The sequence below is a fragment of the Triticum aestivum genome, chromosome 3A (genome assembly GCF_018294505.1).
Source record: "Triticum aestivum cultivar Chinese Spring chromosome 3A, IWGSC CS RefSeq v2.1, whole genome shotgun sequence".
Lineage (NCBI taxonomy): Eukaryota > Viridiplantae > Streptophyta > Magnoliopsida > Poales > Poaceae > Triticum > Triticum aestivum.
In genome coordinates, this window is record NC_057800.1 from 715246625 (window position 1) to 715264202 (window position 17578).

The 17578-nt window shown below is 43.0% G+C and overlaps 1 protein-coding gene across 1 annotated transcript; it reads left to right on the forward strand.

Moving 5' to 3' along the window:
* Positions 1-56: 56 nt before the first annotated feature.
* Positions 57-16806, forward strand: LOC123057239 (uncharacterized). The gene is made up of 3 exons (XM_044480321.1): positions 57-196; positions 12402-15701; positions 16224-16806. The coding sequence occupies exons 1-2, from the start codon at positions 57-59 to the stop codon at positions 13084-13086; spliced, it is 825 nt and encodes a 274-aa protein (XP_044336256.1). The 3' UTR covers positions 13087-15701; positions 16224-16806.
* Positions 16807-17578: the final 772 nt, after the last annotated feature.

Below are 17578 nucleotides of genomic sequence, written 5' to 3' on the forward strand. Positions count from 1 at the left end.
TCATTAGAAATGATCAAGGTATTGTTGTAGCTGCAGGTGCTGGCAAACTGGAACATATGGCTGATGCTTTCCAATCTGAAGCAGTGGCTATGTTGTATGCAATAAACATTGCTAGCCAAATGGGCTGTGATAGAGTGATGTTTGAAACAGATTCTACACAGTTAAGAAGGGTTGTGTCTACTGAGGAATATGACCTGTCTGCACTAGGGGCCATTTTCAGAGAGATTAAATTTCAGTTACATGTAGGTTTTTCAGATGAATGTGTTGTAAACTGTTCACGAACATGTAACCGAGTGGCGCATAGGCTAGCAGCGTTTGGAGCAACATTAAACTCTGGTGCATGTATTACTTGGCTGGGACAATTCCCAGAGTTTGTTCAGAACCTTGTAGCTGGGGACTTGCCCAGCAATGATATGTAGGAGGAATGCAATCTGTGTTCCGTTTCAAAAAAAAAAAATCCCTAGGCATAGGAAGTGGGTTAGGTTCAAATGTGCTAGTCATATTCTTCATGATGCTCTCTTTATATTTCAATTCTTATCTTTTATGTGAGCATCATTGAAATCATCATGCCTAGCTAAAATCATTAAAGAAAAAGCGTTTGTTGGGAAACAACCCAATATTTACCCTTACTGTTTTTGTGTGTTTACATGATTAAGCTACTGTGGTAATCATGTTTTATAGCTTTTCTTTCAATAAAGTGCCAAGTAAGACCTTTGGGAAGACTCGGGTGAAAGTTAATGTGATCTTGCTGTAAAAAACAGAAACTTTGCGCTCACGAGATTAGCTGCCATTTTTTACAGAAGAGTGCTTTGGTGATGATTCTTTTTGCAGAAGATTAATAGATAAATTCCTCACGTCCACCAATTTATTTCATAGTTGTTTGAGTAGCAGAAGTATGGTTAGTGTTCAGATCATTATAGACTGTTCTGTTTCTGACAGATTCTATTTTCATTGCATAGTTTGCTTGTTTTCTAGTTTCTATGACTTATATTTCTCAATATAAATTGTAGAAATGATATGGTACAGTAGGCATTGTGTGAGAACAATTATGAACCTTGTCTTCGATACTACCAAATTGAATGGTTTACTATTTATCATACTAACCTATCTCACGAAGTTTCGTTAAGTTTTGTGTGATTGAAGTTTTCAAGCTTTGGGTAAGATATCGATATGAGGAGAATAAGGAGTGGAAAGACCCTAAGCTTGGGGATTCCCGAGACACCCCAAGGTAATATTCAAGGAAGACTCAAGCGCCTAAGCTTGGGGATGCCCTGGAAGGCATCCCCTCTTTCGTCTTCAAAACTATCGGTATACCTTACTCGGAGCTATATTTTTATTCATCACATGATATGTGTTTTTCTTGGAGCGTATTTTCAATTTTACTTGCTGATTGAATGAAATCATTGGATCTGAATTATTAAATGAAAAAGAATCCTCCCATGGCTAGTTAATTATTTGACTACTCGGTGTCCTTCACTATTATCTTTTGGAGTAGTTTGTCATTTACTCATGTGCTTCATGTATATCCTATGAGTAAATGGTTGAATAACTGAAATATCATAAATCTGAATTTATATATGCTTCATATGCTTACACCATGGGGAGTAATGACTTCACATAGAATAAGTATAGGTAGTAAATTTTTTGAAAGTTAGCAAACGTAGAATTGGTCATTTGAACAATTCATGAAAAAATATTGAAGGAAGAGAGATTTCACATATAAATATACTATCTTGGACATCTTTTGTAATTGTGAGCACTCATTAAAATATGACATGCTAAAAGCTTGGAGAAAATTCCTTATATAACACTATTTTAAATGTTGTTTCCCTATTTGACATTGGATTTTTTTTTCTTCCCTATCTAACGCCGTGTCTAAATTTTATGCCTTTTATAACATTCTCTTTTATTTTAAGCCTTAATCGTGTTAAATTACAGCTGAAAAGACCTATTTGCCCCTCATGGGTACGTGACCAAAATATTACGTGGTTGTTTAGCTTCAGCATGTGGCTTTTTCTGGATGGAGTTGAGAATTTTGTACCAAGAAAAAGTTACTTATTGAAGATTTTTCTTAAAGACAGAATACATACAGGGAAGAAACATGCACGAGTACATACATGTGCTAGCTCATCTTTAATTAGTTTTGCACGTGCAAGCATATTAGCACTGGTGGAGCTAAGTGGGGGCAAAAGGTGCTGGAGCCCGCCCAGCCAAAAACCGGAGAATGACTTACATGGAGGAGACGAGGAGTTGGCGTTGCGGTCCAGCAGCCAGGTAGCCGGTCGCAGTGCTGATGCAGCCGGTAGCCAGCTAGCACGGCAAACCGGCGATGGGCGACCCAGGCAATGAGCACAACCGGCAGCAGAGGCGCTTTGCACAAGTACTTTCTTTTACCAATCATAATTGCACTTGACGGCATCATCTTATATTAGCAAGTAAGTAGTATTTTTCTATAGACTATAGAAATCTAAAATTTATAGTCACCCGGACTGAATGCACGGGGACCAATTTGGTAGCATGAATTATCAAATCAATTGTTGGTTGCAAGTTTATACATTGTATTTTAGTTACTACAGAACTAGCAAGCCTAATTCACTTAGTCTAAAAAAGATATGGTATAGAGTTGAGATATGGCTCAGGCACTTAGCAAAACGACTCGGCCGGGTACACACATACACGTAAATTTTTGGTCACACACCACATGAGGGGTGAATGGGTCTTTTTAGGTGTCATTTAACACCGTGAAGACATAAAACGAACGAGAGTGTCATAAAGGGCATAAAATTTAGACTCGGTGTTAAATAAGGAAGGGGGAAATTTTCAGTGTCAAATAAGGCAAGAAATTTTAAGACGGTGTTAAATAAGGAATTCTCTCAAAAGCTTGATGTCGGACAAGGAAGACAACGTAATGGGTTATGTTTTCTTATATCCGAAATAAAGTATATTGTCTTGGATCATCCAAAATGTTGAGCTTGTTTTTCCCCCTCATGCTAGCCAAATTCTTTGCACCAAGTAGAGATACTACTTGTGCTTCCAAACATTCCTTAAACTAGTTTTGCCATGAGAGTCCACCATACCTACCTATGAATTGAGTAAGATCCTTCAAGTAAGTTGTCATCGGTGCATGCAATAAAAAATTGCCTTCTAAATATGTATGATCTATTAATGTGGAGAAAATAAGCTTTATACGATCGTGTGATGTGGAAGAAATAAAAGCGACGTACTGCATAATAAAGGTCCATATCACAAGTGGCAATATAAAGTGGCGTTCTTTTGCATTAAGATTTTGTGCATCCAACCATAAAAGCGCATGACAACCTCTGCTTCCCTCTGCGAAGGGCCTATCTTTTACTTTTATCTTCTACCATTATGCAAGAGTCATGGTGATCTTCACCTTTCCTTTTTACATTTTATCCTTTGGCAAGCACATTGTGTTGGAAAGATCCTGATATATATATCCAATTGGATGTAAGTTTTCATGAACTATTGTTGTTGACATTACCCTTGAGGTAAAACGTTGGGAGGCAAAACTATAAGCCCCTATCTTTCTCTGTGTCCGATTAAAACTTTGAACCCATAAATATCACGTGAGTGTCAGCAATTATGTAAGACTAAATGATAGTTGAGTATGTGGAGTTTGCTAAATCAAAGCTCTGACATAGACCCTTCCTGGAAGTAAGATGAATTGCAATTGTTTGATGACTGAGAATATAGTTTGTTAGTTTCAAGAGAGTTTATGACCTATACTTTAACACGTGAATAGCTTGTTACTTGATCATGAAAAGTTTTATAAAAATGAGCTACTGTTATGATATATAATGATGCTAGAAAAAGTGATTGAAACTATCGTTGGTGAAACTTATGCACTTGCTAGCATTCACACTTCATAAATTATTTCTTTTATCATTTACCTACTCGAGGACGAGCAGGAATTAAGCTTGGGGATGCTGATACGTCTCCAACATATCTATAATTTATGAAGTATTCATGCTATTATATTATCAACCTTGGATGTTTTATATACATTTATATGCTATTTTATATGGTTTTTGGGACTAACCTATTAACCTAGAGCACAGTGCCCGTTTTTGTTTTTTCCTTGTTTTTGAGTTTTACAGAAAAGGAATATCAAGCGGAGTCCAATTGACGTGCCAATTTTTGACGATTTTTTATGGACCAAAAGAAGACCCCGGAGTAAAAGAGTTGGGCCAGAAGAGTCCCGGGCTGTCCACGAGGGTGGGGGGCGCGCGCCCACCCCCCTTGGGCGTGGGCCCCTGCCTCGTGGACGCCTCGGGCACCTCCTTGACGTGAGACCGACGCCAAAAATTCCTATAAATACAGAAACCTTGGAAAATTAACCTAGATCAGGAGTTCCGCCGCCAGAAGCCTCCGTAGCCACCGAAAACCAATCTAGGCCCTCTCTGGCACCCTGCCAGAGGGGGCCATCATCACCGGAGGGCATGGAGGAGGATCCCGGAGGGGCCATCATCACCATGAAGGCCAAGGACCAGAGGGGGAACCTCTCCCCATCCAAGGGGGAGGCCATGGAGGAGGAAGCACAAGGGGGAGAACCTCTCCTCCTCTCGCTCGATGGCATCGGAGTGCCATCGGGAGGGGAATCATCGCCGCGGTGATCGTCTTCATCAACATCACCATCATCATCACCATCCTCGTCTCTTTTACGCGGTCCACTCTCCCGCACCCCGCTATAATCCCTACTTGAACATGGTGCTTTATGCCACATATTATGATCCAATGATGTGTTGCCATCCTATGATGTTTTGAGTAGATATATTTTGTCTTTGGGTTGATTGATGATCTAGACTGGTATGAGTTGTATGTTTTACTTTGGTGCTGTCCTATGGTTCCCTCCGTGTCGCGCAAGCGTGAGGAATTTCCGCTGTAGGGTGTTGCAATATGTTTATGATTCGCTTATAGTGGGTTGCGTGAGTGACTGAAACACAAACCCGAGTAAGGGGGTTGTTGCGTATGGGATAAAGAGGACTTGATGCTTTAATGCTATGGTTGGGTTTTACCTTAATGATCTTTAGTAGTTGTGGATGCTTGCTAGAGTTCTAATCATAAGTGCATATGATCCAAATAGAGAAAGTATGTTAGCTTATGCCTCTCCCTCATATGAAACTGCAATAGTGATTACCGGTCTTGTTAACGATTGCCTAGGACAATTCCGCACACCGATCCACCATTATTACACACTCGCTATTTGTAATATCTTGTAATATATTCTAACTTTATGATAACATCACCTACTTTTATATTTTATCTCTCCGATATCATATAGAGTTATCCTCTTCATACCCACAACATAGTTTTATTTCTTGTTGCTAGTTGGAAGCAAACGTTCGGTGTACGTAGAGTCGTATCCATGGTAGATAGGGCTTGAGAGAATATTGATCTTACCTTTAGCTCCTTGTGGGTTCGACACTCCATACTTATCACTTCCACCTTTGGAAATTGCTACGATGATTCCTTGCACTTGGGGATTATCACTTCTCCAGCGTCGCCTTTCCACACGTCTCCTCCGACCATCGTGCAGGTTCCATCAGCTCCTACAGCACTCACCATGTCCGGCAACTGTTCAGTGAAATGCCCATGCTAATTTTTTTGGCCATCTTCTTTGAAGCAATGGATAAGGATATGTAGTACATATACAAGCACTATGTTGATACCAAGTTGGCCAGAAAAAGGCTCACTCTGCCCAAAGAAAAGAAGCAGCTAAAAAGGATGTTGAGAGGTCATTTGGAGTTCTGCGGGCACATTTGGCAGTTGTTCGTGGACCAACTAAACCATGGGATGTGGAGACCTTGTGGTAGGTCATGACCTGCTTATGATCATGCAGAACATGATCGTGTAGGATGAGGGTGATGATGTTGCGGTAAGTCTTGAATTTGAGAACATGGGTGGTCCTATCGAATGTCCATATCAGAATCCGGTCACATTTGAAGAGTTTGTTCAAATGCATCAAAAAAATTGGGATCGAGCAACTCACGAGCAACTAAAAGAAGATCTGATTGAGTATCTGTGGGCAGTTAAAGGGGACAACAATGTTTTGAGTGTAATATTTGAACTTATTTAATTAGAACTACCACCACATTTGAACATTTGAACTATTATAAACTATATATATGCCGCTATTTGAGTGTGCAAGCTAAAAAAATGGGGTTGGATGTATGCCAGTAGCATTGGATGGCCGGCACGCGCATCGGTGCCCGTCGACTGGCCCCCCTGTCCGCAGACGGATACTGGAGCATATTTGTGGGGCAGCCTTGGAGATGCACTAATAATGAAAAATAATTTCCGTGCATGTTGTGGTGGGCCTTTGATGAGATGGCATTTATGCATGTTAAGATAATACAAGTAGTGAGGAAGAACTATTTAGGTATATAGGCCGGATACCATTCTACCCAAAATAGAAGAATAGTTTTGTGTTAGGAACTTATGATATGTCTGATCAATGGACCCCAATATACATTTGGCATTAGATTTTAGAGGGTAAAAAATCTCACACCCTCCAATACGTCCAATCTTGATCGGACACATGGCAATTACTCGGTACAACACAACAACTTGAGATATTTTTATACTACATGGCAATTTTCACTTTAGAACATGGCAAATCCTTATACATAAGCATGGGAAATTTATTTGTTTTCACATGGAAAAGCTTGGCGTTGATTGGGGAACGTTAAAAACCGACATCAGATTTTTAGCATTCCTGTTACATCTCACCATCGGATCAGACTTAGCATCCCTTGAACTAACTTCGATATCTTACTATTTGCCATACTCGTACATTTAAGACCACATACTGAGCGCAACTAATTGGCGGGCGCCCCTGCTCCCACGTGATCAAATTTGGAGCACATATTTCGTTTTGGCAACTTTCTATATTTGGCACTTACAAAATTACTATAAAGAAGAAAAAGTTAGCAATTTAAACAAATGAATTATTGGATTAAAAAATCTTGGATAGGCTTTTAAAATTTGTAACTTCTCAGAAGTTAGAATTTTGAAACTTCTAGATTTGACCGTATAAAAAATCTTGGCCCAAATATCAAAATTTAAACTAAAAAAGAACTTCTTGGCACATTGAACTTTCAAGGCTTGGGGACTTCCACAAAAGAAAAAAACACATTGTGTGTACACTCCACCAAGGAAGAGAAGGGATAAAGAGATAGGGGAAATTCATGTGCGTCCACCCCCCCACCCCTTCCCCAGTTCCCACCGCATTACCAAAAACATGTGGTGCAGTGACTGCATCCCAATTATACCTAGCCATATGTCAGACCGGGACAGGGTTTGGGTTGGGCTTAAAAAACTCGAGGCAGAAAACCCAGGCCCTGCCCGGCCTTTGTGCCTAGATTTAAGGTCCAAGCCCAACGCGTCAATGGAAAACCCATCAGGCCTTAGCCCTCGGGCCAGGCCACATCCTTAAAATCCACATATGCAAAGCCTAAGCCCGGCCTAGCCCAACCTTTGGGCTAAAAACTTAGGCCCAGGCCTGGCCCGGCGCAAGAATTTTGGTCCGGGTTTCACATGGCTAGGTATAGTCCCAAGTCACCCGTGGAGTAACCACGTACTCCCTCCACTCCTTTATATAAGGTATATTTGTTTTTTGAATAGTCAAACATGTGTATGTTTGACCGAGTTTTGAGAAAAATATATCACTATCCACAAGACAAAATTTATATCATTTGATTCATCATGAAAACTAGTTTCATATTTTATCTATTAGGTATTGCACATGTTGTTATTTTATTCTATAATCTTGGTCGAACATTCAAATGGTTCACTTGCACGGAAACCAATACGCCTTATATTCTGAAATGGAGGGAGTATTAGTTATCGTTTATAATCCTTCTTTTCGCATTACCTGAAATTCATGACAAATTTCTCGGTTCTTAGTCGTTAAACTATGCTCTAAAGGGGCCCGGAGGTGGGGGTGACACTTTGCCCACCATTGAAACATAGTGGATATCTCCTAACAACAAATATATTATTATAAAAATATATTAAAAAACGTTTTTCCTGTTGTAGGGATGCATAAATCAAAACCTATGGTAAGTTATATATATTCCTATAGAAAAACAAATGTGTATTTCATAGCAAATAATAGCTATACATATTGTAATTTTTAACCCTTAACTACTGAATGTGTTTGCAATTCAGACAATAATATCATAGCATTTGGGCCCTCAAAGTAGTTTTGATCAAATGATTTACTTACACCAAATATGATAAAAGAAATGGGCATTACATATTCTTCATCTAAAGAAAAATTGAGAAACACAAGAAACTGAGTTAATATATTTCTAAAGAAACCAAATGTATTTTTTATTGAAGTATATTTTTCTTATTTTTATAGTCTCTTATTTTCCTCATTTGTCTAAAATAATAGGCTAGTATATAAAAAATTTGCAGAGATTCTTTTTCTCCTTTTGCGCATGTTGTTATTTCCCTTTATGTTTTTCATTCCTAGTACATTTAAGCAATATATGGAGCTCCCGTGAAAAATTGTGATATGGAAGACACATGGTGTTGATATGGCCTGCACTTTGGTCAAAACCACTATGATGGTGCATATATTTATGTTATTATAAGTTGAATGACTGAGCAATCCAGTCAAGAACAAACTCTAAATCATGTTAATAGTTTAGAGATTAGATATACCCATTTTTGCTCTTTTTTCAGTAGTCGCTTATTTTTCTCAACCAGGATCGAGTAAGGCACGGATAAAAAACCATGTGGGGAAAATGTATCATTGCAAGGACCACCAACCATCCACATGAACCTCGACAATTGACAACACCAGGATTTGTTCCCTCAAGAGCGATGCTTCCAGGAAGGAAATGGCATGTGAGCGCTCATATTTTCATGTTTATTTTTATTTTGTGATGGGGGTACTTATATTTGTTGTTTATGTGTGTGTTCATTGTCTTTACCATTATATATCTTAATATTTTTTTCCTCTACTGGTTGTTGAGACTGTAAGCTTGCAAGGGAAACAAGATGTGTGCCGAAGGAAGGTTGGTAATCATAACTTACAACATGGTTGTTTTGGTGGTGCTTACACGGTTACACCCTGATCTGCGTTGCGGAAGAACTTTATCATATTGGGAGCCTTGACATTTCATTCCCCCGATTTGCTGGATATAATCGACATGCGCACCATATCACACTACTTAATGGGTGATCTTTGTTATCACAGTTACAGAATTGATGCCTAGCTCACCATCCTTAATTAGTGATCTCCATTTACACGGTGTAAATAGATCCCAAAAATAAAAAGATCAAGCCCGGTCAGATTAGACAGAGCAACTAATTGAGTGCTCCTTCGGGAGCACCCGCAAGGGCCACTTGACACGCTCTCAGCTGCTGCTACGTGTCGCGCTTTGGGCGCTTTCTCCAGATTTTATTATTTATTTTTATGTACATGTTTTCTACTTTCAAATAGAAATTTTGGGTTTTTTTGGCTTTTCTTTTCCACTGGTTTTTCTTAGGATTTGGCCAAAACAAAATAGGGAAAAATTGCGCGAAAAAATGCACTTCCTTTTCTCGTTCCGTGAGAGGCACGGATTCACTTCTCATGGAGGCACGGATGTGCTTCCCGCAGAGGCACGGCCCTTCCTCTCGGAAGGGGGGGGGGGGGGTGTTTTCTTTTTGTTCCGCGAGAGGAAAAATACGCATTTTATTTTTTTCGTTTCGTGAGAGGTACGGATTTACTTCTTGTAAAGGCACAGATTTGCTTCCGCGAGAGGCATGGTTGTGCCTCTCGGGAAGAAAAAAACACATGTTTTTGTTCCGCGAGAGGCACGTTCGTGCCTTTCAGAAAGGGAAAAAACACGTTTTTTTTCATCCCGCGAGACGCACAGATTTACTTTTCGCGGAGGCACGGATTTTCTTTTGCGAGAGGCACGGTCGTGCCTTTTGGAAAAGGAAAAAACGTGTGCCTCTTTAGAAAGGGAAAAAACGTGCTCCCCATACGGTTTTTTCGTGAAAAAAGGTTCCTGGAAACCTATCAATATGTGATCTTGTTTTGAGTAAACAGGGATCAATGATGAAAACGATTTGAGATTTGGATGCACGGTTTAAGAGATAAAATATTTTGAAAAAACAAATCTACAAAAAATAGATGTTTTTTAGGCTCTAACTTTTTTCTACTGCTCGTCCCCTAAAAGGGCTAGGGTTTCTCTGTCTCCCGTCGGTCCGCCTTGTCTTCGGTGGCCTTAGGGCCATTGGGATGGAGTGGACCCCGGCCATTGCTTGTGGGAGGGCTTTGTTTTTAGAAAAAAAAATAGTTTTGTTAGGGTTTACGTCCTACTCAAGAAAGGGATATGTTGGCGGCTCCCTGAGGATGGAATAATGCTCTCCCCGCCTAGCCTCCGTTCCGGTGGTGCCTCTAACATCATCGGCGGGTGTGTGGAGGTGTGTCTCTGACGGATCTGTCATTTGTGGATTTGCTCGGATCTGGTCATTGTTCGTCTATTTTCATGTGTCTTTGAGTTGGATCCGTCTGATCTACGCTATTCTTCATCGGCAGCGGTTGATGTTCTGGTGCGTTGATTCTATGGGGCCTTAGCACGAAGACTTCTCGGCTGTCTATTAAAAGAAGTTTTGCCCAATTGCGACGCGGGAGGGGCGATGGCCACAACGCCCCTTCAACTCGCTTTAGTGCTTTTGTTAGTCGTCGCTACGTGATCTATCAATCTGGATGTAATTTTTATTATTTCTACTAATATTCGTTGTAATACCATAATTGAAAATAAATAGATTGAAAGTTTCTCAAAAAATTCATGAGAAAGTAAAACTCTTTCAGGTTGCAACGAGTGGCACACATACAATGCGTTATTTGTCGCCATCTGACAACGTGGGAGTGATTTTTGAAAGGGCTACTCTGATTTCGCAGATCCAAGGCCTTAGTGTTGTGATTTTCCGATTGGGCCCGATCGAGCAGACCATCTCGGTGGGCTACTCCGTGTTCGGCTGAATAGGGAAAGGTACAAGGTACGGGAGCAACTAGTTAACGAGCGCTCCTTTGGGAGCCTCGCAATGATCAGTGTTACTTGGCACGCTCTCAGCCATTCGTCACGTGTCGCGTGCTGGACGCTCTCTTCGGATTATTTTTTGCACGCGTTTTCGGCCTTTTCAACGATTTTTCCGGGTTTTTTTTTACGTTTTGGTTTTCCCCCGGTCTTTCTTAGCCTTTCGATCAAAAAAATCAAAATTTATTTTTTCATGAAAAAACGCGTTTTCTTTTTTTTTCTTTCATGAAAGTTACGGTTTTTCTTCCGCGAGAGGCACAGTTGTGCCTTAGCGAGAGTCACGGCCGTGCCTCTCGGAAAAGAAAAAAAATGTGTTTTCTGTTTTTTTCGTGAGAGTCACGGTTTTGTTTTCGCGAGAGGCACGGTTGTGCTTTCACGAGAGTCATGGCCGTACCTCTCGGAAAGGAAAAAACAAAACGTGTTTTTGTTTTTTTCGTTCGTGAGAGTCACGGTTTTGCTTCCGCGAGAGACACGGGTGTGCTTACGCGAAAGTCACGGCCGTGCCTCTCGAAAACAAAACGTGTTTCTGTTTTTTTTTCTTTCGCGAGAGGCACGGTTTTGCTTTCGCGAGAGGCACGGTTGTGCTTTCGCGAGAGTCATGGCCGTGCCTCTCGGAAACGGAAAGAAAATGTGTTTTCTATTTTTTTCCTTACACGAGAGTCACGGTTTTGTTTCCACGAGAGGCACAGTTGTGATTTTGCGAGAGGCATGGGCGTGCCTCTTTCGGAAAGGGAAAAAACCGTGCTCCTGGTTCGGTTTTTTCACCCGGTTTTTTTGTCCGGTTTTTTTCGTGAAAAAAAGTTCGTCAAAACCTATGAACATGGGATCTAGTTCTGAACATGTCGACGCGAGGAATCTAATGATGAAAACGGTTCAAGATTTGAACGCACAGTTTAAGAGATAAAACGTTTTGAATAAACGAATTTAAAAAAAAGAGAAAACTCTCCGCGAGTACTCCTTAATTAGTGATTTCGTACGAGGTACCATCGGTTTGTCTAAAAAAAGAAAGCAAGGTACCAGCGGTGGAATTTCTCATTGAAAACAAAAAGTACCAGCGCGTGGTGGTTGGAAAGAAAACGCAGCGTGAGAGTCACTCATTCCGGATGCTGGAGGTCCATTTTCTAGCCGTCCCTGTCCGTCCCCGGTCCCTCGCCGCATCTTCTTGTCTGGTGGTTGCCGTTGCCGAGCGCCTTGACTTATCGGAGGGAGGGGAGACTTCACTTCATCGGGGTAATGGAGGAGGAGATAAATCTTGGCGGCCCCGACGGGGTGGAGGTGAAGAAGGAGGCGGGGGAGGAGGAGATAAATCTGGGCGTCGCCGGCGGGGTGCTGGTGAAGGAGGAGGCAGGGGAGGAGGAGGAGATCGAGTTCGAGCCGACGGAGGACGAGCTGGTGCTGCACTTCCTCCGGCCGCAGCTGCGCGGGTTCGCGCCGCGCGTGGCGGGCGCGGTGGTGGAGGCGGACCCGTGCGCGGCGACCCCCTGGGAGCTTCTTGCGCGGCACGGCCTGCTGCGGAGCGGGCGCGGTGGTGGAGGCGGACCCGTGCGCGGCGACCCCCTGGGAGCTTCTTGCGCGGCACGGCCTGCTGCGGAGCGGGCACGGCTACTTCTTCGCGGCGCGGCGGCGCGGGGAGGGCGCCCAGGCGCGGCGCACCCCGGAGGGCGGCGGCGGCGGCAAGTGGATGCACAGCGGGAGCAAGGAGCACCGCCGGTCCGTGACGGAGCTGGGCGTGGTCGCGCGCTGGTCCATGACGCTGTACTGCTTCTACTCCCGCGGCGGCGTGAGAGGGGAGGACGGGGCGCAGCAGGGGCGGCGGCGGAGCACCGGGTGGGCCATGTCCGAGTACGAGATCACGGACCCGCGGTGCTACCTCCGGGCCGACGACGGCGAGGAGGACCACTACTGGGTGCTCTGCCACGTCCGCCGCAGCGTCAAGAAGAACCTCAAGCCGCGGTCCTGGGAGTGCTGGAAGTCCTGGGATCTCCAACAGTTCTCCGAGCATGAGGGCATCCACAGTGTGTAGAGGCAACCCAGCCTCTAAGGTGGGCCCCATACACCTGCCTCTAAGCCAATGCATCCTTCCCGCAATGTGAGCCTCTAAGCCCATGGGCCCACCAGCTGCCTCTAACCACCGAACACTCTTCCCTTCGCGCAAAAAATCCCCAATCGATTCCAATCCCTAGCGGCTGCAGGAACCACGCCATCGTCTCGACCGTCTCCGGCGACCAGGCAAACCAAATACCTCGCGCGAGGCTGGACGACGGAGGCGGTTGATCTAGCAGCTGGATGTGGACTGCTGGTGGTGGCGGGGGGTGCAGCAACTGCGCCGGCAAGTGCGTCGAGGCGCAGCCGCCGGTGTATTCCTGCTGACCAACTGCGCCGGCGATGCCGAGGAAGCGCTACGCTGATAGCGGCGGCAGCGGCGTTGTGCGAGTACTAGGCGCAGGTCTGGCGCATGGGCGGGTTCACGCGGAAGCACAAGGTGAGATGTGGCTGTTCATGGGTTTCCTGTACGTGAGTATGTGACTTTGTATTTTGGTGGCTTTTGAGCTGAATATAGTAGGGAATATCACATATCTCCATTACAGCCTTCTTATATTAAACATTAGAAAAAATAAAAGATCTAGCAATACAAATATTTTGGTGGCAGCATACAGAGTACATGGTGAACAAATCTGGAATAAACTAGTCTAGAAATAAAATTACAAATTATTTGTTGGGCCTCTAATACAAGCTAAGGCTGACCACCCCCGAATGGTTGCCATAGATACTCTATCAAATCGCCTTTGAGTTGTCGATGTGTAGCTCGATCACGAATTGCTGAGCCTATCTCCAGCACTCTGGCAAATTCATGAATTGGCCCATGGTTCAGATTATCTATTTCGTTGTTAAAGGTACCCTGATCATAGTCATAGTCGAAGCGAACCTCATAGGAATCCCGCTCATCCTCGACTATCATATTATGCAATATAACACATGCATACATGATATCAGCAATATCTTGCCTATACCAAAGATTAACCGGACCACGTACAATAGCAAATCGAGATTGTAGAACTCCAAATGCATGTTCAACATCTTTTCTTGCACCTTCTTGCATCTTTGCAAACAATTTTGTCTTGTCAGTTGGGGGCAAGCGGATTGTCTTCTAGCATGATTGTTGGTACTCCATAATCACCACGAGTAAACTGCGCCTTCCAAGGGACAGGGCAATTTTTCCACTCCCAATGCATGCAATCAATACTTCCTAGCATACCAGGGAATCCACGAGCCTCTCCTATATGAAGTAAGCGTTGAACATCTTCTTCAGTAGGTCTTCGCAAATATACTTCACCAAAGTTCTCTCTAATGCCTTTTGCAAATTCTCTCAAGGACTCAAGGGATGTGGTTTCAGCCATACTTAGAGTGTCATCGATATAATCTGCCGGGACACCATAGGCTAACATCCGCATAGCTGCTGTACACTTTTGCAATGGTGAAAAACCTTTCTTGCCAAAGGCATCATACCTTTGACTAAAGTAAGGTGACCAATCACCAAGAGTGTGCATAATATGTTCAAATAGATGCTTTCTCATTCGATACCTTCGACGAAATTGCTTGGGGCTGAAGACTGGGACATCGGCGAAGTACTCAGCATACAACTTGTTGTGGCCGGCTTGACGATCTCTGGCTCTGTATCTTCGATGATGCTTTTGTGGCTGGCTAGGAAATAGTTGTCTACCTATAATAGATTCAATGGAATTTTCGATTTTGTCATCCATTGAATCATTTCCATCACTGCTAGAACTAATTGAAATGGAGGAGAAGGAGTCTGAAGACATGTTTGAAGTGGACGAGCTACTGGTGTATGCCTCCAGAAGTGGAGTCCTTTATTTGTAGTGCATTATGTTTCCAACGGCTAGTTTTCTGCACATGTATTCTGGTTCCAACAGCTAGTTTTCTGAACATGCAGCTATTTTCAACGGCTAGTTTTCTGCACATTTATTCTGGTTCCAACGGCTAGTTTTCTGAACATGCAGCTCTTTTCAACGGCTAGTTTTCTGTCATTACTGTTTGATACATTGCTGGAACATTGATACATTGATGATAGACTAAATAATACAATACCAAAACTAAAAGATATCTTTGACAGAAATGGAAAGATACATTGATGAGAGCCTGAAACTAAATGATACAATACCGAAACTAAAAGATACATTGTTGAAATGGAAAGATACATTGATGAGAGGCTGAAACTAAATGGTACTAGTAATTATTAAATAGATAGCTCCATGCCTAGAAGATTCAGAAGCTGGTTATATCGCTGTAGCTTTGCTGCATCATATCCGGATGTGTCTGTCTCCAGTAACTTCATATACTTGCTCAATTTTTTGGTTCTTGCCTTCTCAAGTGTGGTAGCAGCTAATCTTTCATTGCAGATGCCTTCTCCTTTCTTGCTTCTGCAGCCATCTCTATTGCAGTTGATTTTCTTGCTATGGCATCATGATATAGTTGCATAGTTGGATCTGGCAGGTTGCTTGAAGAAGAGTCGGCCTTTGCTGGGGCCTTTCCTTTGCGTTTTGCGCCCTTCTGTCCCGGAGGACGACGTTCCAATGGTCTGTCCACTGATTCTTCAACATCTTTACTAGAAGAAGAAATGTAAGCCCCCGTTTCTGAGGTCTTGCCTCTCTTTCTCGCTTCATCCTTCTCTAGTAAGTAAGTATTTTTTTCACTTTGGCATTTCTTTCACCATATCCCACCAATATTCTAGCGTGAATCTTTTTTTGTATTTCTCCTTGTAATCTGCTCTTACCATATCCATAAACATATTGTCATCATACCCACTAGGATACACACTGCGTTGCACGGAATGACACCCAGCAAACTGAGTCACAAATTTGTTTTGCTTACTCCAATGGTCTTTCAACATCTTGGCAGATCTTTGCCTCTCTTTCGGAGTGACGCTGTTGTAGTCTTTCTCAACTGCTTTCCAATACTGGTCTGATTTCTTGGAGTTACCATCTACTGGATCGAGAGAATTTTCCAACCAAGCATTGACAAGCCGCTTATTTTCTTCCTCTGTCCAGTTTCTCCTCTTAGCAATAGGTTCTTCTGCTTCACCGGGACTACTTCCACTTGACTCTTGCTGATCTACTTCTTCTGCCCTATGTATTGATGCAGGAGGCTGAGGCGAATAATGAAAATATCCGGCATCTTTGTTGATCCTAGCATGTGGATCAATCCCGGTGAAGCCGGCGGCTGCAGAAGATGAATGACCATATGAACCTCCTCCATACACTCCTTGGAAACCTGAGGTATGTGGAGGTGGAAATGGATACATGTTCTGTGCATACATGGGATGCAAATATTGCCCATGCTGAGAGGATGAAGCACTTGTGAACTGGTGAGGTGGGGTGGCAGATGGGGTATAGTTTCGATTTTCTGGATCTTGGCTTGAGCAACTATTTAGCATCCTAGTGAAATTTCCTGGAGAGTGCTCCATGAATGTGAAGTTTTTTGAGGTGTCTAGGCTCCCAGTTGGTTTGGGTGTGTGCAAACTTATTGTTCAAAGCCCTAGTATATATACTGATAGATGTGTGTATGCACACACTTGTTGTAACGGCCATAATTTGTTGTTTATTATTATTTTGAAATGCAACGGTTGTATTGGATTGGATGTGTATGCTCAGAACAAACTGAGCTTTGCCAGTTTGCACTGTATAACGGTTGCCCTTGGCTTGCTAGGCAACGGCTGGTGTGTTCAGCTTTCAACTGTCATCTTTAAATAATATTATTTTATTCTTTGGAGGCAGCCTCTAGGCTTGGAGGCGATGCCATGAATTTTTTGTTAGAGGCAGCTGTGTGCAATGTATAGAGTCAACCTTTAAAGGCTTAGAGGCAGCTATAGAGGCAGCAAAAGGGCACACACTGTGGATGCTCTGAGAAAAGCTGATCCTACAATATCTCGAATTTGGTTTGCTGTAGTAAAGCTGATCTCCGGCGTCAAGCTCGGTCGCCGGCCGGCGCAAGGCGGGGAGAATCGTCGGAGAACTTGGTGTTGCGTTTCTTGTGCTCGTCGCCCGGCCGGCTGCGCGACCTGTCATCATGTCCGTCGGTGCGCGTGTGGGTGCGCCGTGTAGACAAGGAAATAAGATATGCCTACCCGTATCTGTACGTACGAGTTCCTTTCGTGTGGGTGGACGTTGCGATCTTTTTGGGGTCTGCCCATGTGTTGCGCATGTGCATTTGTGCCTTGTTCTTTCGCCTCTTCATTCCTTCCCACTGATGCATCAAAAAAAAAAGGTCAACTAAAGTCATTTCTCTGTTACCATCAGCATGAGGTTCACTTCTTGCGCAGATATTTGCGGATTTTCTCGCTTGCATCCTTAACTTTATGTTCCTAGATGTCTGTATGCTCTTTTTTCTAGAACCGCCATCAAGGCATTTTAATCATCTTGATGGAACATATCTGGTTGTACAACATCAATCCGAAATTCAGGAATTACAGCAAAAGAAGTAGAATTAGTCGCTATTGC

Coding starts and splice junctions, on each gene's coding strand:
- LOC123057239 (XM_044480321.1), top strand. CDS start 57: ATGGCTGATGCTTTCCAATCTGAAGCAGTGGCTATGTTGTATGCAATA. Junction 197..12,401: donor TCTACTGAGGAATATGACCT/GTCTGCACTAGG, acceptor GTGCTGGTGAAG/GAGGAGGCAGGGGAGGAGGA.